The sequence below is a fragment of the Labeo rohita genome, chromosome 22 (assembly GCF_022985175.1).
Source record: "Labeo rohita strain BAU-BD-2019 chromosome 22, IGBB_LRoh.1.0, whole genome shotgun sequence".
Taxonomy (NCBI): Eukaryota; Metazoa; Chordata; class Actinopteri; order Cypriniformes; family Cyprinidae; genus Labeo; species Labeo rohita.
In genome coordinates this window covers 21,522,921-21,545,721 of record NC_066890.1, presented here as the reverse complement: position 1 = coordinate 21,545,721, position 22,801 = coordinate 21,522,921, and the positions used below count along the sequence as shown (strand labels likewise).

General features: G+C 35.3%; 2 protein-coding genes across 4 annotated transcripts in view; one reads left to right on the top strand and one right to left on the bottom strand.

Annotated features, from left to right (window-relative positions):
• The window catches only part of tp53bp2b (tumor protein p53 binding protein, 2b), a 32,465-nt gene extending 31,769 nt beyond the window's left edge, over positions 1–696 (top strand). For both annotated transcript variants that reach the window (XM_051094395.1, XM_051094394.1), the window contains exon 18: positions 66–696. In XM_051094395.1, coding sequence (XP_050950352.1) covers positions 66–107 — 42 coding nt within the window. In that variant the 3' untranslated portion in view covers positions 108–696. The remainder of the gene's footprint in view (positions 1–65) is intronic.
• On the bottom strand, positions 37–22,134 carry gtpbp2b (GTP binding protein 2b). 2 transcript variants are annotated; one of them, XR_007825261.1, is made up of 13 exons: positions 21,765–22,134; positions 21,176–21,202; positions 18,526–18,710; positions 18,314–18,419; positions 11,546–11,743; positions 11,221–11,395; positions 8,193–8,412; positions 7,427–7,562; positions 7,273–7,331; positions 6,652–6,823; positions 6,395–6,559; positions 4,559–5,328; positions 37–169 (listed from the first exon to the last, which is right to left on the bottom strand). XR_007825261.1 is itself a non-coding variant. In XM_051094396.1 (12 exons), exons 1-12 carry the CDS (start codon positions 21,951–21,953, stop codon positions 5,140–5,142), a joined length of 1,821 nt encoding a protein of 606 aa, XP_050950353.1. In that variant the 5' UTR covers positions 21,954–22,134; the 3' UTR covers positions 992–5,139. The 2 variants fall into 2 exon arrangements, 1 of the variants encoding a protein (XP_050950353.1); XM_051094396.1 differs by lacking the exon at positions 37–169 and having other exon boundaries at positions 992–5,328.
• Between the last annotated feature and the right edge of the window lie 667 nt (positions 22,135–22,801).

The window sequence follows — 22,801 nt, the reverse complement described above, 5'->3', positions numbered from 1 at the left end:
CTTTTTTTTTTTCCTCAGACATTCTTTTTTACCACAGGTTGCTCATATTTGTTTTTCTTCTGCAGCTGTACCCCAGAATCAAGCCCAGACAGCGGAGCCTTGCGTAAACTCTCCAAATCAGCGCTGATGTGCCTGAAGTTTTGTCTACCATTTCAACAGTCGCTTAGTTCTGCAGAGCAAAAGGACATTTTGAAGAACGCATTACATTTACATGGTGAAAAAATAAGAATAGTTTCATGTCGGTATGTTATACATGTTTTAAGGTTAAAAGCTTTGGTAGAAGAAGTAGAATTAGACGCACATTTCAGGAAGTTCAAGCATGTATAGTTAAGTGAAAGAGGAATGAAGAATTTATGAATGGTACAGATGCATTAATAGTCATCTGAGTATTATATCTCATATGAAGGATGTCCGATTTAGTGATGTAATTTTTCATCATTATGAACAAAGTTTCTGTATTCATAAATGCTGATTTGTTTCACAAAGTGCAAAACAAAAAGCATTCATCTTTTGAAGGAAAATAAGAGTTTTATATAATATTTTTTCTTTTTTATTTTATTCATAATGCCATGTTACGTAAACCTATTCTTATGGTGCTTGCTGCTACGCTACAACAGTGTGTTCTGTGAACAATTAACAATTTATTGCGCAAAGACTGCTTTCATTTATCATAATAAAACTTGTCAAAACTCTTGACTCTGGTTTTTGTCTTTTCCCATTTAATTTCTATAGGACTGTTTCTGGGTTTAAAAAAAGCTGTTTAAAAAGTATAGACACAATTAGTGTCTTCACATTTCTGGAGATACACTTGCACCAGTGCACTGTAAACCTTGTAAACCCATTTTCTGTTCTTTTTTAACTGTCCCAAATATGGGACAATTCAAAATAAACTCTATATATAGTCTTCGAAAAGAGGTTTACTTGTTTTAACCTACAATTTCAATTGTATTCACTGCCCTTAAATAATTACAAACAAAGGGTTTCCACAATAAAACATTAATTCTTTATTACATAGGAACTAATAGCAAAGCAATAGATATCTAGTCTGGATTCTAGACTTTCAAAGTCTTTTTGCAGAAGTACATAAAATGAAGATACATCTCAAATGTAAAAAGCTCACCAGCCGCACTTCAGACAATATTAATATTATTGTGTAAGCACAACATGCACTGTTGACCAACAGCTGAAGTTATGAAAGCGATTGGGCCTCGTTTATAAAACAAAAGCGGAACGAATTTCTTCGTTAAAATGTCTAAAATATCTGCTCATGTTTTAATACTGATGCCCAATGCTCAATACTGTTAAATGAAATGAGCGTAGCTGTCACATTGTTAGTTTAGTAACTTCAAATGGAACATTTATATTTATGAATCAGTACATTCAATGTTTTTATAATTGCACAATATCTCGAATAGGAGTGCACGGGTGAACGGGACGCACAACACTATGGTTAGCTGGGTTCCTGTGCATGCTCAAGACGAATGCCCATCACACGAAGCTGCCGTAAATTTAACCCAGTTAACCCTGTAAGCCATCGGAAAATGACCTAGACCTTGCTTATATTTGCTTACAAACAATCGTGCAATATGCACAACATTTTTTGGAGTCGTGAATACATTTATAATTAGGCACAATGTAATCAAGCTAGTGAAATACCAATCATACCTGACTATTCCTACAACCATAGAGCTCCAAAAATCTCTTTCTGTTACCTCGTCCTGTAGATAGGGGGCGATATTTCATCACACCAACCAATGCATCGAAATGATACCAAATTACCTGAACAAAAACGAGGCTGGACAAAAACAATGTGTAAATCATTTGTGAAATGATTTTTAAGTTGTCCGATTCATTCAAATTAAAATATGCACATTTTATGTTACATTAAAAATTGGTGGAAAGACGTTTTCAAGATTTTCTGAATACATCACAATTCTCTCCAGAATCGATTCTGAGCTTAGTGTTTAACAGCAGATGACACTTGACTAGTTAACCACACACGTTACAATTTTGCTTAATGTAACGTTGACACGCTGGCTAATTGCCTTTTAGTAGGGGTGCGATGATAAATCCTTTCGATTCGATTTTCCGAATACATCACGATTCTCTCTAAAATCAGCAGATGGCACTCTATACTAGTTTTTAACTGCACACGTTACAATTTCGCTTAATGTAACGTTGACATATACTAATAGCCTTTTTAGTAGGGGTGTGATGATAAACCGATTCAGCTTATGGTCCGAGTGCATTGTGATTCTCTCTGGAATCGATTCTGAGCTTAGTTTTTAACAGCAGATGGCGCTCTAGACTTGTTACAGTTTCACATAATGTAACATTTTGACATATGCTGACTTACACCCTTCTTACTAGGGGTGTGACGATAAACCAATTCAATTTGATTTTCCGAATGCATTACGATTTTCTCCAGAATTGATTCTGAGCTTCGTTTTTAACAGCAGATGGCACTGATTGACTAGTTAACCACATGCGTTACAATTTTGCTTAATGTAACATGTTGACATGCTGGCTAATTGCCTTTTTAGTAGGGGTGCAATGATAAATCGTTTCAATTTGATTTTCCTAATACATCACAATTCTCTCTGGAATCGATTATGAGCTTAGTTTTTAACAGCAGATGGCGCTCTATACTAATTTTTAACTGCACGTTGAAATTTTGCTTAATGTAACGTTGACATATGCTGACTTATAGCCTTTTTAGTAGGGGTGTGACGATAAACCAATTCAATTAAATTTTTTCTGATTGCATTGTGATTCTCTCTGGAATCGATTCTGAGCTTAGTTTTTAACAGCAGATGGCGCTCTAGACTAGTTTTCAACCGCACACATTACAATTTCGCCTAATGTAACGTTGACATACGCTGAGTAATAGCCTTTTTAATAAGGGTGTGGCGATAAATCGCTTCGATTCGATTTTCCGCATATATCGCAATTCTCTCTGGAATTGATTCTGAACTTAGTTTTTTAACAGCAGATGGTGCGCACTTAAATGCTCATGAAGAGTGCTTGTGCATTTAATTTAAGTGCTTAAATGTACTTGCACCTAGGCTTTTATGCTTTTATAATTCGAGATAAATGTAAACACAGCTCACTGTGAACACTGTTGTAATCGCTTCAACCTTTTTGAACTTTTTTTAAGTTCAAGTGGTGTGTGTAAGGAACTGGACGCAAGCAGAGTATGGCTGCTTCTAAAGCACACACTGCCATCTGCTGTTAAAAAATACTTTTTAGTCTCCAACAAATTGTATCCAGTACTGCTGAGCGGGTAGCAGGACCAAACTGTTCACTACTACAATGTATATCATACAGACTGACAAGCAACAATCGTAGCCTAAAGCCCAAAGTGTACTTGAGTTTTTATGTGTAAACTAGGGTTTGCGGACATATTGGACATACATTTTAATAACCACCAACTAAAAGGTTCATAAGGTGGCAAAACTGGCCATCAAATGCAAGAAGTGCTCACTCCAGAGCCAAATAACACTCAGCTTCTGGACGTAATGGGTGGAGTTTGACCTAGTTTAGCTCCACCTCTGTGGACCTAATAGGTGGAGTTATGTTTAGCAATCAGGATATGGCAACGGTCTCCAACCCTGCTCCTGGAGAGCTACCATCCTGCAGATTTCAGCTTCAACTCCAAACAAACACACCAGAATCAGGTAATTAAGGTGTTCAGGGCCACTTAGTAATTAAAGACAGCAGGGTTGAAACCAAAGTCACTCTACAGGAGCAAGGTTGGAGTTCCCTGGTTTATGGGTAGGGTTAGGGTGTCGCTGAAGTGTCTACCTCCACCCTTTACGTCCAATCAAGCTCCACCCATTGCCTCTGCAGTGAGCAGCTTGTCATCAAATGGAGTATTTGAAAAGCTTATATATTCAGCTGTACACATACACTTCAAAACTCAAGTATACTTTGAGCTTAAGGCGTAGGTCAGGGGTTCTCAACTCTGGTCCGCAAGATCCATTTTCCTGCAGAGTTCAGCTCCAAAGCTAATCAAACAGACCTGTTACAAGCAGGTGTGTCTGATCAAGATTGGAGCTAAACTGGAGCTAAATTGGAACTCTGCAGGAAAATGGATCTCACAGGCCAGGGTTGAGAACTCTTGGCCTAGGTCTTCAACTCTGGTCTTGGGGACCCACTGTCCTTCAAACTTTATTCCAGTGATCCTGAAGACACTGATTGGCTGGTTCAGGTGTATTTTATTAGGGTTGTAGTTAAGCGTTGCACCACAGTGGGTTCCCAGGAACAGGGCTGAAGACCAATGGCAGGGGTGGCCAATGTCTGTCCTGGACAGCCATGGTCCTGCAGAGTTTTGCTCCAACTTTGATAAAAACTCACCTGCCTGTAGACTTCTAGTAACTTTAGACCTTGATTGGAAGACTCTGGCTTTCCAGACGTTAGCCACCCCGACCCCCTAACCTATGGCCTAAGGCAGTTTTTTTCAATCCTGGTCCTGGGGACCCACTACTCTGTACATTTTCTCTTATCTGTACATATGACTCTTATCTGACACACTCAGTGCAGTTTATGGAGCTCTCACCTGATGATGTCACCTGGTCTACACTAAGATTCTTGCCTCTGACCTTCCTGTGCAAAAAAGAAATGAAACAAATATGAAGTGTCATCAGATCTACGGGGCAACATCACGTATTTAATACTACCGAAGATCTGAAGAACTAATGCTGAAGAAATTAATTTTCCAATGCTACGATAATGTTCTCATATCCATAATGCAGTCTGCAGGAGTTGTTCCTGCAGAAATTTGCTCCAGATACCTAACTTAGCGACTTGAAATCCCACATGCTTCACTCAAGGTCAGCCAGCTTTAACTTAGAATGTGAAACACGCACCTGTGTAAAAACAGGAAAGGTTTCCGAGCTCCATTACACCTGGCAGACATATACTCATATAATCAGTAAATCACTGTACCACAACCTTCTAAATGTCACAGGAGCGGAGAGCAATTACACAGGCAAATCTGCAATTAATATAGGCAAATCTATAGAGCGGAAATAAAAGGTGCACAATTGAACTTGGGGATGCAAACTCAAGGCAAGGACAGGAAGCACTGCAGCTGCAGTCAAATGTCCTCTTGATTTATGGTGTCACTCCCCGATGTGCCTAACTGTGGTTCTGGTTGCGGTTTTGATCAGGCACGTGGTTCTGGGTCGAGGGTAGGAGGTGCGTCACGTGTCCGATGCCTTTGGTCACCCCCTCTCTGAAGAGCAGCTTGGCTCCCACACGCAAATACTCAGGGTGCTTTAAGAATCTGAAACACACTACAGCTCTTTCGCCTGTCCGCAGCTCCTCCTAGAGGACAAACACACATATTTTTCTGTGATGATACACTTTTCAAAATAAAGGTTCCAAAAGAGAATTCTCTTTTGTTCCCCAAAGAACCTTTCATGGAACATTTTGTTAAAGAATCTTTTTTCTTAGTGAGAAGAACTTTTTGAAGGATCAGTTCAATTCTAGAATAAAAAATTCCTGATAATTTACTCACAAGTCATCCAAGATGTTCATGTCTTTCTTTCTTCAGTCGAAAAGAAATTAAGGTTTCTGAGGAAAATATTCCAGGATCCATACTGCAGTTTCAGTGCAGCTTCAAAGGCCTCCACACGATCCCAGCCAAGGAATATGTCTCTTATCTAGTGAAACGATCAATCATTTTCTACAAAAAATTAAAATGTATATATTTCTTAACCACAAATGCGCAATTATGCAACTCCACACATTGCATAATCATGTTGGAAAGGTCATCTCTGTACTTCGGTTTAAAAAGGTAGGGTAGGTTTCTCCTCCAACCTGAAAATCATCCAACTTTGCTGTTTTATCTTGTTTTGTAAAGGGCAATTTTTTTTGTCTGTTTGTTTTCTTTACCTTTTCAGCATGACTACATAATGCGTGAAGTCGAGCTAGTGCAAGACAAGCGTTTGTGGTTAAAAAGTATATACATTTTTAGTTTTTTAAGAAAATGACTGATTGTTTCGCTAGATAAAAGACTTTTTCTTCAGCTGGGATCATGTAGAGCCCTTTGAAGCTGCACTGAAACTGCAGTTTAGACCTTCGTCCTGCTGACTACCACTGAAGTCCACTATATGGAGAAAAAATCCTGAAATGTTTTCCTCAAAAACCTTCATTTTGGATGACATGGGGGTGAGTGAATTATCAGGAAATTTTTATCCTGGAAGTGAACTTAAACTTTAATAATCTGAAGAACTTTTATCCACTATAAAGAACATTTTGTACAATAGAAAGATTCCAAGAATATTTAAGGTTCTTTAGGGAACCAAAGATGATTTATTAATAAGGTGGTATATACAACTAGAGCAAAACTCAAGATGGTTGGTAATGACATGAAGTTAAAAATCCACACCTTCCCAAGGAGACACTCCACCGTGGCCGTCTGCCTCACGTTCCCCACGTGCACCGTGACCTGGAAACCACGGCGGAAAGTCTTGGCATGGAACAGGAGGACTATGGCGGCCTCAAACTGCCAGCAAATTGTAGGGTTCATTTTGGGACTCACCATGACCATGCCCTAAAAACACAAACAATCAAGATCATAAAGATATGGCTACGTAACAACTTTATTTAGTCTTTTCTCCTCTTGCTCTCATTTTGAGATCAGACCTTTCGTAGTAACGAGCGATCAAAGTTCCCAAGCGCAAGTGTGGCGGCCTGTCCAGCTCTCAGCACGCGACAGCCGGAGCGATTCCTGTGAATACTGCACACCTTCAACCTCAGGAACCGCCCATCATCGGTGGGACCCACAACCAGCCGGTCTCCTTCACGACACACACCGCTGCGTGTGAATGGAAAGTCAATTATGAACTAGAAAAGGAAAGTTCGTCAAGATAAATTGAATATTGATTGGCTTGAAAAAGCCTTGAAGTTTGAAGGTTACATAGGCCTTAAGATGTGGTCATATTAACCTTCATTTAACAATTTTTCGCTGGTAAAATCTGGTCATTTTATTAGGAAATAGGGCGATCAGGGGAGATGGATGTATTCTCATAGCTTCATAAAATTACAGTTGAACCACTGATGTCACATGGACTATTTTAACGATGTCCTTACTACCTTTCTGGGCCTTGAACATGTCTATGCAGGATCATAAAGCTCTTGGATTTCATCAAAAATATCTTAATTTGTGTTGTGAAGATGAGCAAAGGTCTTATGTGTTTGGAACGACATGAGGGTGAGTAATTAATGACAGAATTTTCAAGATTGACACAACAGATGTGGACTGACCTGTACAGTGTTCCACCGACTACTGTTCCTACATCAGGAACACTGTAAATCTCATCCACCTGTAGGAACACATCAATTTGATTATCTTGAAATATCTTACAATTAAGACGTGATTAAGATGTGTGTGTTGGTATAAGTGTAAGTATGTTTGTACCTGGAACTCTGTGAGCTGCTGCATGAGCTCCTCCTGCTCCTTGCTGTTGCTCAGAGGAGGAAGAATGTTAAAAAAGACCTTCAGAAGGTCAAGGTTCTCCCCAGACACACTAGAGAGGGTGAAGATGGGCGTCACACTGTGGAGAGAAAAACACATCATTACACACACACATATTGTACAAACTACAGTTCTGAACTGCTATCAGCGGTAAGGTACTTGTAGGGTATTTAAGTAATTTAAAGAGATAGTTCACCCCAAAATGAAAATTCTGTCATTAATTACTCAGTTACTTGTTCACCTTCAGAACACAACTTAAGATGTTTTTGATGAAATCTGAGAGCTTTCTGACCCTGCATAGACAGCAACACAACTGACACTGCCTCAGAAAGGTAGTAAGGACATTGTTAAAATTACGGTTGAACCACTGATGGACTATTTTAACAATGTCCTTACTACCTTTCTGGGCCTTGAACATGCTGTTTATGCAGGTTTAGAAAGCTCTTGAATTTCATCAAAAATATCTTAATTTGTGTTTCAAAATGAACAAAGGTCTTACGAGTTTGGAACAACATGAGGATGAGTAATTAAAGACAGAATTTTTGGGTGAACTGTCCCTTTAAGTCTTAAAGGTACAGTACCAATGACAGGCTGTTTAACTGTAAGGCTCAAAGAGAGGGTGGAAAGTGGTAAGGAAAAATTTAATTATGACTGTTTATGTTGCAAAAAACATTGATTTCAGGTGAAAAGAAAAATGCAATAAATGTACCTGGAGGATTGTGCAAACTGCTGTGCTGCAGTGACGGCATCATCAGGGTTGGACACCACCATTGGGACCTTGTTGCAGCCGGGTTGTTTAAGCACTCTCTCCAGCTGACGAACCGTTTTCTCCACTGTGCTTTTACCGCAGAGGTCCACCTTACTCACCACAATGAATATGGGCACCTTCAGCGCCATCGCCAAACCAAGGTGCTCCCTAGTTGTGCCAGCTGGGAGGATTGCACATTGTGAGAATAAAACAAGTGTGGTAACACAATCTGTGTGATTTTAATTCATGAGTTAGAAGTTGACTTTTAAAATGAAATAAAAATACACACTGCCATTTAACCCTTGTGCAACCTTACGGACATTTTTGTCCTTTTCAGTCTTGCTTTTTGTGTTATTGCCAGCTGTATACATTTTGGCACATGTTTATTTTTATTGGAATTTTACTATTTCACCTCCATTTCCTTTAATAAATCTATTTTGCACTAGGTACAAAAAAGTGTAACACTCAACACCTTTTGGACAAAAATGTCCCCATTGAAACCTATTGCTATTTTTAATCACAGTGGCATTCAACTGTAAAATGATGCTATTTTTGTTAATAGACTTTCATTCTATTGGCAAGGCTTCAAAATTAAAATTTTTACTTTTTTTACCAGATGATGCCATTTTTTTAGGTTTGGCCAATAAAGCAAACAGTCACTTTATTCCTGTTTTTTGCTTCTGCAAATTATAGAGCCAACTGGATAAATAATGCATCTATAATTGCGTTGATGTCAGAGTGTGGTCTGTACATGTGATACAAAAATGTGTGTGTTCTTGTAATATTTGAGAGAGAAAAACTCACACAAATCACAAATCCAACTACTGTGTGCACCAGCAGCGTTTTGCTGGCATCTTATGGGGAAAATTTGGTACTGCGTCCAAAAAAAATCTTTGTGAAAGCTCATTTTTTGAGATATCAACCTCAAATTTGGAACACAGCTTGTTTAGATTTATGCCTTTATTTTTTTATCAGGTTTAGAGTTCAACATATTTCATAAAATATATATTTTATATAAAGCATTTTCATAAACTTAAACCTCTAGAACTTTTTTTTTTTTTTTGGTTTCAATTTTTAAACGTTTTGTACTTCATCAGTAATTTGCCATGGGTCTTCTTTAAAATGAGACCAAACTTAACTCTGTGCTCCCACACTTTTTAGACATTTTTGTCCACTATGGGCCTATGTGTAACTTTTTTTTTTTTTTTTTTTTTTTGCACAAGGGTTAATGGTTTGGGGCTCAATAAGATGTTTTTTTAAAAGAAAATTCACCTTCATATCACAGAAATAACTTACATTATGGGCCAGTTTTACTAACAGGTTGTGCCAGCGCAAACCGTGTTTTGGCGTTATTGTACTGTCAGTTTTTACTAAAGACGTGCAGTGAAGATTTAGCCCTGAAAAGGCGTGGACAGTTACTTTGGTACCTGATCTTATTGAATATGCATTTGTAGGAGTTTCCCTTTCAGATGCAAAATTTATGGGATTAGAGTATTCAAATGAATAACATTTGCGCTTGTCAAATTACTGGCATTTGCACCATTATTTAACTCCCCAAAAAAGCATGTCTTAAACTATTTTGCGCTTGAAATGGTTGAAATTATTGTTGCTATAGGAGGAGGCACAGCAAAGAACAGAGAGCGCATGGTAAAAGGGAGAGAATTTTTTTCCACACATATTAATTTATTTGGAATGCCAGAAGAACACATTATTCAAACATATCATTTGCCAAGCCATGTTATATTTAATTTGCTTCAGAAAATAAAAGATGACTTGGAACTCTGGGATTGCGCGTCTAGGAGTCACACAATCCCAGCTCCATAAAAACTTCTAGCAAACCAAATTTTTTGGCCTCTGGTTCTTTTCAACATATTGTGACTTTTTTATTTCTTTATCCTTTATTTGCAACTAATTTGCACTGCACTTGGTATATTGCGTTGGTCAATATGAAAATGAAATGTAAATCACCGCAGACATTTCCTCTCCCATCGGCGCTGTTGGAATTGCGCTCCCACGCTAATTTGCCCTATTTAGTAAAATTGGCCCTGTATGTTTTAACATAGAAAATAGTTATTTCATATTATATTATACTAAGATATTACACTATTTCAAAATATTACTGTTTTTACTGTATATTGAACACTGGGTGGCAAAACTGACTTCTTTCAAAAGCATTTCTTACTGACCAAATCTTTGAATGCTAGTGTACATTTTTTAATTGTGTAAAATACTGTATTTATTGTAAATATTTAATGTATACTTAAAGGGATAGTTCACTCAAAAATTTCAATTACCCTACGATTTACTCACCCTCAAGCCAGACGGACACATTCAGAGTTATATTAAAAAATGTCCTGGCTCTTCCAAGCTTTATAATGGCAGTGAATGGCTGCTGAGATTTTGAAGTCAAATAAAGTGCATCCATCCATCATTAAAAGTACTCCACACAGCTCTGTGGGGTTAATAAAGGCCTTCTAAAGTGAATCAATGAGTTTGTGTAAGAAAAATATCCATATTTTAAATTTAATAAACCGTTATCTCTAACTTTTACTAACTGTTGTACGCACATTCACAAGGTTTTTTATTGCTGTAACGAAACTTGGTTCTCGCAAGGCTAGCATATTCTCATTGGAGCTTATGCTACGCCTACGTCATCCACTGTAATGCCATTCTCTAGTGAACGCGCAAACGATAGTTAGCGAAAGCTGATGCACTTTTTTGGGCTTCAAAATCTCAACAGCCATTCACTGCCATTGTAAAGCTTGGAAGAGCCAGGACATTTTCTTAAAACTCCGACTGTACTTGTCTGAAAGACGAAAGTCATATACACCTAGAATGGCTTGAGGGTGAGTAAACCATGGGGTAATTTTCATATTTAGGTGACCTGTCCCTTTAAATACACCTAACTTCAGTTTAAAGTTTTATGGTTTACTAATTAAATATGCTTTAAAATCACTTTCACAACTTTTCAAAATTCACAAATACTAACCTATGCCAGTATTGGCTCCCACCACCAGCATGGCAAAGTCTGGGCAGTAGCTTGTCAGGCCAAATATAGTGGTCTTCAAGTACTTATAATGACCAGCCAGGTCGATAAAAGTGATCATCTTAGAAGAGCTCTCACAGATCTCCTCTGCTGTACGGGAGTCACTGTAGTTTACAACCTACAATGATGATAAAACAAGTATTTCTCAAAGCAACATTCTTATATGCTAGCAAGTATGGCTTTGTTGGTTTAAATCCCAGTTAGTGCACTCCTACAAAAAAGCAAAATAAAGGAAAGTGTACGTAATGGTTTTACATATCTGTCTCACCTCTCCTTTGCTGTTAAAGCCCAGGATCTCAAAACTGATGCTGGACGTCCGTCCGGTTTGAATCTCATGCAGGTGTCTGAAAAGGTTGAGTCTGGCCCTGCCCCGTCCGTTGTCCAGCTCTCCCTGAGTCAGCACCCCCAACAGAGTTGACTTCCCTGAGTCAACATTACCCAGAACAGCTACGCGGAGATCCAGGAACTACACACACAAACACAGAACACAGTGACCCGACAATACATTATTAGTTTTGTGAGTCAAATAAGGATGACTATGATGATGAAAAGGAAATCTTTTAAAAATCTATTCTGAAAAATTTTGATTTCATTACTATACAAATGGCTGTATAACAACCATGAATAAGTAAGACATACTACATTTTAGGGATGTAGCTATCGATTATTTTAGTAATCGAGTATTCTACCGATTATTTCATTGATTAATCGAGTACTCAGATAAGAAGTCATTTTCTTTATTAAAGAGCAATACTAAATATGTAAGACAAAATAAGATAGGTCTCTTAAAATAAACAACTAATTTGTTTCCTTTTTTAGAAAAACTGAACATTTTTATTGCTGAAATTGCATACAATAATAACCATGAAAATTAAACCCATTTAATGCATTATATTTAAAATGCATATATATATATAAATATATAAAATGAAAATACAAAAATCAATTTCACATAAGTCAAGAAATTGAGGAATTTACGTTTAATTCAGCTCAAAGGGACATTAATGCATTTACAAATGCATAAATATTTTGTTATTTTAAACAAAACACTGAATACTGATATTTACATGTATTTTTAAATGAAGATACTATAAAGATGAAGTCCACTTCCAGAACAACAATTTACAAATAATTTACTCACCCCCTTGTCATCCACAATGTTCATGTCTTTCTTTCTTCAGTCGTAAAGAAATTATGTTTTTTGAGGAAAACATTTCTGCATTTTTCTCCATATAATGGACTGATATGGTGCCCCGATTTTGAACTTCTAAAATGCAGTTTAAATGCGGCTTCAAACGATCCCAAATGCAGTTGTAAATGATCCCAGCTGAGGAAGAAGGGTCTTATCTAACCAAACGATCGGTTATTTACATTAAAAATGCTATTTAAATACTTTTTATTCTCAAACGCTCATCTTGCCTTTCTATCCCTCAACTCTGGCTCAAGACAGTTAGGGTATGTCGAAAAACTCCTCAGAACATGAGATGGGAGTTTTTCGACATACTCTAATTGTCATAAACCAGAACAAAAACAGTCCAGGCAGAGTGAGACAAGACGAGCGTTTGGCATTAAAAAGTACATAAATTGTTATATTAAAATAACCAATTGTAGATAAGACCTTCTTTTTCGTCTGGGATTGTTTACAACCACATTTGGGACTGTTTGAAGCTGCATTTAAACTAGTAATGTGGCACACGAGGCTTTTACAACAAACTCAGTTGATGCTTTGAAGCTTTTTTACAGTTCTCTACTCTGCCATCTGGTGGTCAATAAAAATTCTTACACAAAATGTGTCTCAGATGTTTTGCTCATTGGGGTGTCCTTGTAAGGTTTTTTTGTGAATTTTATAAGCATATATGTCATTAACAAGGTGACGTGTGCAGCGATAGAGTTTCCAAAATGTATTGTATTTTGCAAAATACAATGACAAAGGCTTTATTTATTTTTAATTTGCATCAAACTTCTATCTTTTCTCTTAACTTAATTTTTCATTGCACAATTTTTGTGTCTTCTTTACAATAGAACAAAAACATGCACATTGTTAAAAAATGCACAAATACAAATGCAATTTGTTAATTATATATATATACAGTGGGTACGGAAAGTATTCAGACCCCCTTAAATTTTTCACTCTTTGTTATATTGCAGCCATTTGCTAAAATCATTTAAGTTAATTTTTTTTTCCTCGTGAATGTACACACAGCACCCCATATTGACAGAAAAACACAGAATTGTTGACATTTTTGCAGATTTATTAAAAAAGAAAAACTGAAATATCACATGGTCCTAAGTATTCAGACCCTTTGCTGTGACACTCATATATTTAACTCAGGAGCTGTCCATTTCTTCTGATCATCCTTGAGATGGTTCTACACCTTCATTTGAGTCCAGCTGTGTTTGATTATACTGATTGGACTTGATTAGGAAAGCCACACACCTGTCTATATAAGACCTTACAGCTCACAGTGCATGTCAGAGCAAATGAGAATCATGAAATCAAAGGAACTGCCTGAAGAGCTCAGAGACAGAATTGTGGCAAGGCACAGATCTGGCCAAGGTTACAAAAACATTTCTGCTGCACTTAAGGTTCCTAAGAGCACAGTGGCCTCCAAAATCCTTAAATGGAAGACGTTCGGGACGACCAGAACCCTTCCTAGAGCTGGCCGTCCGGCCAAACTGAGCTATTGGGGGAGAAGAGCCTTGGTGAGAGAGGTAAAGAAGAACCCAAAGATCACTGTGGCTGAGCTCCAGAGATGCAGTCGGGAGATGGGAGAAAGTTGTAGAAAGTCAACCATCACTGCAGCCCTCCACCAGTCGGGGCTTTATGGCAGAGTGGCCCGATGGAAGCCTCTCCACATGGAGTTTGCTAAAAAGCACCTGAAGGACTCCAAGATGGTGAGAAATAAGATTCTCTGGTCTGATGAGACCAAGATAGAACTTTTTGGCCTTAATTCTAAGCGGTATGTGTGGAGAAAACCAGGCACTGCTCATCACCTGTCCAATACAGTCCCAACAGTGAAGCATGGTGGTGGCAGCATCATGCTGTGGGGGTGTTTTTCAGCTGCAGGGACAGGACGACTGGTTGCAATCGAGGGAAAGATGAATGCGGCCAAGTACAGGGATATCCTGGACGAAAACCTTCTCCAGAGTGCTCAGGACCTCAGACTGGGCCGAAGGTTTACCTTCCAACAAGACAATGACCCTAAGCACACAGCTAAAACAACGAAGGAGTGGCTTCACAACAACTCCGTGACTGTTCTTGAATGGCCCAGCCGGAGCCCTGACTTAAACCCAATTGAGCATCTCTGGAGAGACCTAAAAATGGCTGTCCACCAACGTTTACCATCCAACCTGACAGAACTGGAGAGGATCTGCAAGGAGGAATGGCAGAGGATCCCCAAATCCAGGTGTGAAAAACTTGTTGCATCTTTCCCAAAAAGACTCATGGCTGTATTAGATCAAAAGGGTGCTTCTACTAAATACTGAGAAAAGGGTCTGAATACTTAGGACCATGTGATATTTCAGTTTTTCTTTTTTTAATAAATCTGCAAAAATGTCAACAATTCTGTGTTTTTCTGTCAATATGGGGTGCTGTGTGTACATTAATGAGGAAAAAAATGAACTTAAATAATTTTAGCAAATGGCTGCAATATAACAAAGAGTGAAACATTTAAGGGGGTCTGAATACTTTCCGTACCCACTGTATATATATATATATACACTACCGTTCAAAAGTTTGGGGTCAGTACATTTTTTTTGTTTCTTTTCTTTTTTTTTTTTTTTTAAGAAATTAATACTTTTATTCACCAAGGATGTATCAAGTTAATCATTAAAAGTTTATTAAAAGTTAATAATAAATAATTTACATTGTTATAAAATATTTATATTTTGAATAAACACTGTACTTTTTAAACTTGTTATTCATGAAAGAATCCTGAAAAAAAAAAAAAAAAAAAATCACAGGTTCCAAAAAATATTTGGCAGCACAACTGTTGATATTATCCAACATTGATCATTCTAATAATAAATCCGCATATTAGAATGATTTCTGAAGGATCATGTGACACTTAAGACTACAGTAACAGCTGATAAAAATTCATCTTTTCATCACAGGAATAAATTCTATTTTAAAGCATGTTAAAATAAAAAAACATTATTTTATATTGTAAAAACATTTTGCAATATTACTGTTTTTTTCTATATTTTAATCAAATAAATGCAGCCTTGATGAGCATAAGAGACTTCTTTAAAGACTATTACAAGTCTTACTGACCCCAAACTTTTGAACGGTAGTGTATATATATATATATATATACAGCAAAAATGTTTGTGGTTGAGGAAGGACTTTTGTCCTTCTAACAAGGTGTTTTAATTTTCATTCAGACAAAAGACATTCAGTCACACGTCATTGTTTTTTAAGTAGTAGTGCTTTAATTAACTACAATGCACCACGTAAAAAAAAAACCTACATACAAATGCATGATGACCGATATAATTATAACACTGCACTAAATGAATAGCGGGTATGGGACAGCGCAATCGACACGCTTTGTATTTGAGCCTGGCGTAACGTGTCAGTGAGGTAACGAAGCTTCGTTTTCAAAGATCACGTGACAGCCTCGTTTCGAGCAATGCTTCGGAACACTAGTGTGTCGAAAACCAGAAACGTGTGTCGACACTAGGTGTCGATCTACCCATCCCTAATTTAAACTGCATTTTGGAAGTTCAAAATCAGGGCACCATATCAGTCCATTATTTGGGAAAAATGCTGAAATGTTTTCCTCAGAAAAACAATTTCTTTACGACTGAAGAAAGAAAGACATGAACATCACCCCATGAAAATGGGGTGAGTAAATTATCGGTGGAGATCTCCTTTAAATGTGAAATCAAAACCGCCAGTAGGTGTCAGCAAGTCACTGTTAAGTAAGTGAGTCATTGCAATTGAATTGAATCATTTAACGGATGATTCATTCAAGAACGAAACACTGTCATGTTCCTCAAAGATGAAAAACAGTGCTGTGGCTGTGTTTGGAATGCTGATTTGTTGGCAAAATAGACCAAAAACAGGCAATATGCGTTCTAAAATGTATCTCTTAATATTAACTTCTTGTTTATTGATGAACTGTTGCATAAAATCAGTATCACATTTGTAATCATGCTGAGGCACTCTTCATTTGATATTCACTAACTGTCTGTGTCAGAGAGAGAGAATGAGACAGTCAACATAAATGACACTTAGTCTTTAACAAAACATAGCTAACTTAGAGACAAAATAACTAACCACCATGAATTTACGGTCTTAAATATGTCCAGTGTTTATCACTTTGTGCGTCAATAAAAATAGTCCGTGGGGAAACACGGTGTTCAGTGTGTAGTTACAGTAAATGGACTAAACAAAGCCTCGTGGCAAAAAAAATTGCCTCCATGATTTTTGGTATTCGAGTTACTCAAGTTACTTGAGGAATCGTTTCATCCCTACTATATTTAGACTAAAAAGGGTCTAATTGTTGGATATATTATATGTTATATTATAGTATAAATTTACTGACCTACACCGTCATGAGAGTCTACAGGGGTCAATCCTGTGATGTAATTTCATTTTATTTTTATTTTTTATTTTTTTTTTTAATGATTTTCTTCTTACATGACAACTAAACAGCATCCTGTGTGTTATTTATACCCACTGGTTTACAATTGCTAGACGAAAGTTATTATAAACATAATGTTTAAAATAATTGTTTAAAATATTTCATATTTTTAAGAAATAATGAGAAAAGATTATTTTATTCCAATAATTAGGTTATCTTCAAGAATAAAAGCCTTTAGTGACCTTTTTTTCATAAAAAAAAATGAAATATTCAAAGTAGGCAAACTCCATAATTATTTTTTACATTTTTGTTTCTATTTTTAAAATGTAATATTTTTCAAAAATGTTTTTTTTTTTTTTTTTAAAACAGTTATTAAATATGATTTATTCCAAAAAAAAGAAAGAAAAAAAAAAGTAACTCCAAAATGTTAAAACTTCACGTTCATCATAAAAGGCAAACTGAAAACAAAACAAAATAGTTTTTATGATTTTTAATATTTAATATCTTAAAAAGTCATACTTTTCTATTTTATTATTTTTGAAGAATTAAAAATAAATGTTATAATAGTTTTTTCAAGAATATAAGCCTTTATACAGACTTTTTTAATATTCTAAAAATGTATTTTTAAGATACAATAATAGAAAAAATATTTTCTTTTAATAATAAAAAATATTGTCAAGACTGTTAGCAAAGCCTTTTTCATTAAAAAGTGTTAATATGAAATTTAAAATATGCTCATCATAAAAGGTAGGCAGACTACATAATCATTAAAAATAAAAAAAAAAATTTAATAATTTAAATATATTTATTATTATTATTATTATTATTAAATAATAATTAAATATATTATAATAATAATTAATAACACATTATTGCATATTATTATAGTGTACAATACTACAATAATAACAATAAATAATAGTAATAATTAAAAAAAATATAAAACATATTCACCGAATAACAAAAAAAAAAACACTATTGTGACCATGGACCACAAAACCAGTCATAAGGGTCAATTTTTTTTAATGAATATTTATGTATAAATAATCTTTCTATTGATGTATAGTTTGTTAGGATATGACAATATTTGGCTGAGATTCAACTATTTGAAAATCTGTAATCTGAGGGTGAAACAAATCTAAATATCGAGAAAAAAAAAACATTAAAGTTGTCCAAATGAAGTTCTTAGCAATGCATATTACTAATCAAAACTTAAGCTTTGATATATTTACAGTAGGATATTTAAAAAATATTTTCCTGGAACATGATCTTTACCTTATATCCTAATGATTTTTGGCATTAAAAAAAATCAATCATTTTGACCCATACAATGTATTACTGGCTATTGCTACAAATACACCCGTGCTACTTAAGACCGGTTTTGTGGTCCAGGGTCACATTTTACGACAGACATTACATGGAAACTGACTGAAGCGTCACAGTCTCACCTGCTGGTCATCTGGAACTTTCCGCACAAGAACTTCAGCGATTTTCCGTCGGGCTCTATCGCAGTCCACCTCCCTCTCTCTCAGGAGCGTGATATCAGCTCCAACCCTGCACAGAGTCACAGAGTCTTACCAAGACAACACAACACACTAATAAGCCATATCTTACACACTGACATGAAAAATAAACACTGGAAGATGTATTCAATACATACTTCTCAGCCATTCTGCGAAGAGTCTTAAGCGAGGCTTTCATATCTTCTTCTGTAAGTCCAACCAGCAGACCGTTATCCTCCACCCCAATCTGATACACGGCCTCCCCGCGGCCCTCCTGCAGTCGCCATTTCAACTGCGTGGCCAAGTGTTCGAACCGATACTGCGTGGGGTTTACCAGCTTCAGCTGAGAGAAGAAAAAGAGGATGATGAGCTATTACATACACTACCAGTCAAAAGTTTTTGAACAGTAAGATTTTGAATGTTTCTGAAAGGAGTCTCTTCTGCTCACCAAGCCTGCATTTATTCGATCCAAAGTACAAAAACAGGAATATCATGAAATATTTTTAGTATTTAAAATAACTGCTTTCTGTTTGAATATGTTTTAAAAAGTAATTTATTCCTGTGATCAAAGCTACATTTTCAGCATCATTACTCCAGTTTTCAGTGTCACATGATCCTTCAGAAATCATTCTAATAGCAGCTGATTTGCTGTTCAAGAAACATTTTTTATTATTATTATCAACATTTAAAACATTTTTATTCTTTGATGCAGCATTTATCTGAATTAAAAAGCTTTTGTAACATTATACACTATACCATTCAAACGCTTAGTGTCAGTATATTTTTATTTATTTATTTTCTGGAAAAATAAATTATAGAAATTAATACTTTTATTTAGCAAGGCTGCTTTAAATTGATCAAAAGATCAATAATGATAAAGACATTTAGAATGTTACAAAAGATTATAAAGATAAATGCTGAACTTTCTGTTCATCAAAGAAACATGAAAAAAAATTCAACTTGCTGTTTCCAACAAGCTGTTTTCAACATAATAATAATAATAAATGTGTTTTTGAGCAGCAAATGAGATTAGGATGATTTTTGAAGGATCATTTGACTGGAGTAATGATGCTAAAAATTCAGCTTTGAAATCACAGAAATAAATTACATTTTAAAATACATTTAAATAGAACACAGTTATTTTAAATAGTAACAATATTTCAAAATCATACTGTTTTTGCTGCACTTTGGATCAAATAAATGCAGGATTGGTCAGAAGAGAATTCTTTTAAAAAACATACAAAATTTTACTGTTCAAAAACTTTTGACTAGTTGTGTACGTAAAAAAAAATGTATATATATATATATATATATATTAGGGCTGTCAAACGATTAATCATGATTAATCGCATACAAAATAAATGTTTGACTGTCTAATATATGTGTATTACGTGTAATTATTATGTATGTATATAAATACACACAAATTAATGTATACATTTAAGAGAAATGTCATTTATGTACAAAATATTTTTATTTATATATGATATAAATTATATAAAAATTAAACATAAAACTTGTAAATATTTCTTAAACATATACATGAATGTGTTTGCATTGATATATACATAATAATTACAAACAGTACACACAAATATATTAGGCAAACTCAAACTTTTATTTTGTATGCGATTAATCGTTTAATCGTTTGACAGCCTTAATATATATAAAAATATATATTTCCAAAAGTTTGGAAACACCTCCGGCAAAGTGTGGTTTTGGATGATATCAGCATAAATCCTTATCATTTTTTGGTGCAAATACATTAAAGTATCTTGACATTATCATTGAAGACCAGCAATAATAATTTTCATTTTGATTACATAATAATGGCAATATATACATGTCAAAGTCAGACATGCCCCTTTGCCAGCTGTGATGCCTGGTTACTGGTTTAAACTTGACCCAAGTTTTTAAAAGATTTTTGGGTCAGCACAGCTTAAAAGCTTCAACAATTGATTGACAATTAATCTTAGAATACAGTGAATTTAGGGCCAGATTATGAAGAGCTGTAATTGCTGCTAATGGTGGATATTTTGATGAATCGAAAATTTACGTTTTTTCTATGTATAAACTGTTTATGTAATAAAATATGTTTTTCGTAGTTTGTCGTAGTTGTCCCTTATCAAATTATCAGAAATTAAAAAGTATCCATGCCAATATTGTCCAAAACCCCACTTTTTTAGGGCATTTCCAAACTTTTGTGTATATATATATATATATATATATATATATATACATATATGTGCCCCTGGACCACAAAACCAGTCTTAAGTCGCTGGGGTATATTTGTAGCAATAGCCAAAAATACATTGTATGGGTCAAAATTACTGATTTTTGTTTTATGCCAAAAATCATTAGGATATTAAGTAAAGATCATGTTCCATGAAGATATTTTGTAAAATTTCTACTGTAAATATATTTAAACTTAATTTTTGATTAGCAATATGCAATGTTAAGAACTTTATTTGGACAACTTTAAAGGTGATTTTCTCAATATTTAGATTTTTTTGCACCCTCAGATTCCTGGTTTTCAAATAGTTGTATCTCGACCAAATATTGTTCTATCATAGCAAACCATACATCGATGGAAAGCTTATTTATTCAACTTTCAGATGATGTATAAATCTCAATTTGGAAAAATTGACCCTTATGACTGGTTTTGTGGTCCAGGGTATATATATATATATATATATATATATATATATATATATATATATATATATAGATAGATATATATATGTATGTATATATGTATATATGATTATATATGTGTTTGTGTGTATGTGTCAACTGGTGTTTCCTTACCTTGTATTCAATGTTTCCCTCTTCAGCCTAAAAAAAAAGATATGTGTGAGGAAAACAATCAATTAAATAAAACTCTAAACAAAATCTTGCAAAAATCTGTCACTGTGCCTAATTCTTTTACTTGACAATAACTGTATATGTATTAACTTTTTTTTGTTTATGAACTTTTTTTAAATCTACATTTACTTTATTTAACAAATATCGTCTAATATAAAATCAACCAGGGTCTTTTTCAATATCTGTTTTGCCTAAAATATACAAGTACTGCAGTAAATTAATATTCGCTAACTGTCATCAAACAGACAACGAAATGGGGAAAGATACACTGTTTACATTATTATTTTATTATGATTTTTTACGGTAGTAACTATAACTCTACGGTATTTTGACGGCGGTTACATTTTTGCGTATTTAATTTCACTAGCAGCTTTGTAACACATTATTGCTGTTATTAACATTCTAATTAACGATATTTAGAACACGGACACGGTTCCACACAGAATTCGGTTACTGCTGTTATGTTTATTGATGTAAGGTACACATAATCTCCGCTGGCTAATGGTTAGCATCCGCCAATATCTATATTTACCTCCGGTGGTAAAAACGGCGGAGGCTCGTTGGCCTTCTTGCCCCTCCGTCGCTTTCCTCTCCTGCCTCTTCTTGTGCGGGATTTCTTTTTCGGTGCATTTTCCATCCTGCCTTCAGCTGCATTATTCTGCGGGCTGCTCGGTTTCGCTGCAGACTTGATGCTGCAATGGTTTGCAACCTGCGCATCCATAGCTCGCTCGCATATAAGGGAGAGGCTACGGTTTGAATCTGAAATTGTAAATATATATGTATCCTAAAAAGGACAATGCATTTCCTATGCAAGTTATTTACTATTGCACTGGGATACGCGGTCTGGGAGCCATGACCGCAGCTACATCCTCCTCAGTAAAGACCGCCTCCAATACTCGTCAACCATTCGTCATCCCTCACAACCCAAACACTATCTATCTATCTATCTGTCTATCTATCTGTCTATCTATCTGGCTGTCTATCTTTCAGCACTATCTATTTTGTTGTACTCGTGAGTCATAATAAATATTTAACCTTAAGGATGAAGTACAGCAATATGTAGCTATTTGTTGGTTAAAATATGATATATGGCTGAAGGAGGCGCAGGAATATAAAGATGTTTTAGAGACGTTTTGTGGCATTCAAACCGAATTTGGTGCTCCCATTAAGAATCATAGGCTAATGATTATGACTGTAGCCAGGAATGAAGACAATTAGTCTAAAAACTTCTCAGCTATTAATAGAACATGTGGTTCTCTTCCCACTAGAGCAGAGGTACATACAGACCAAAATCTTGTGTAAGAACTTTAACAGTGACTTTACATATAGTAGGCTAGTGGTTGAAAATAAGTTTCCTAGGCTAGGCCTTGCAAGCAAAATCACTACTACCATTGTTCATACACTGTAAAAAATAAAAAAACACAATTTGTTGAGTCAGCTTAAAATAATTTGTTACCCTGCTGCCTTAACATTTTAAGTTCAGTCAACTAAAATAAGTTTAGTCAACTTGAAATGTTAAGTTGTACTAAGTAACAACTTAGATATTTGTGTTTGCTAAACTTAACAGAT

Excerpts from the sequence above, each read along its gene's own strand:
- gtpbp2b (XM_051094396.1), bottom strand. The coding sequence starts at position 21,953 with ATGGATGCGCAGGTTGCAAACCATTGCAGCATCAAGTCTGCAGCGAAA. Across the intron at positions 7,332-7,426 it reads AGCAGCTCACAGAGTTCCAG|GTGGATGAGATTTACAGTGT; the intron begins GTACAAACATAC and ends GTGTTCCTACAG. Across the intron at positions 6,560-6,651 it reads ATCGCTCGTTACTACGAAAG|GGCATGGTCATGGTGAGTCC; the intron begins GTCTGATCTCAA and ends TTGTGTTTTTAG.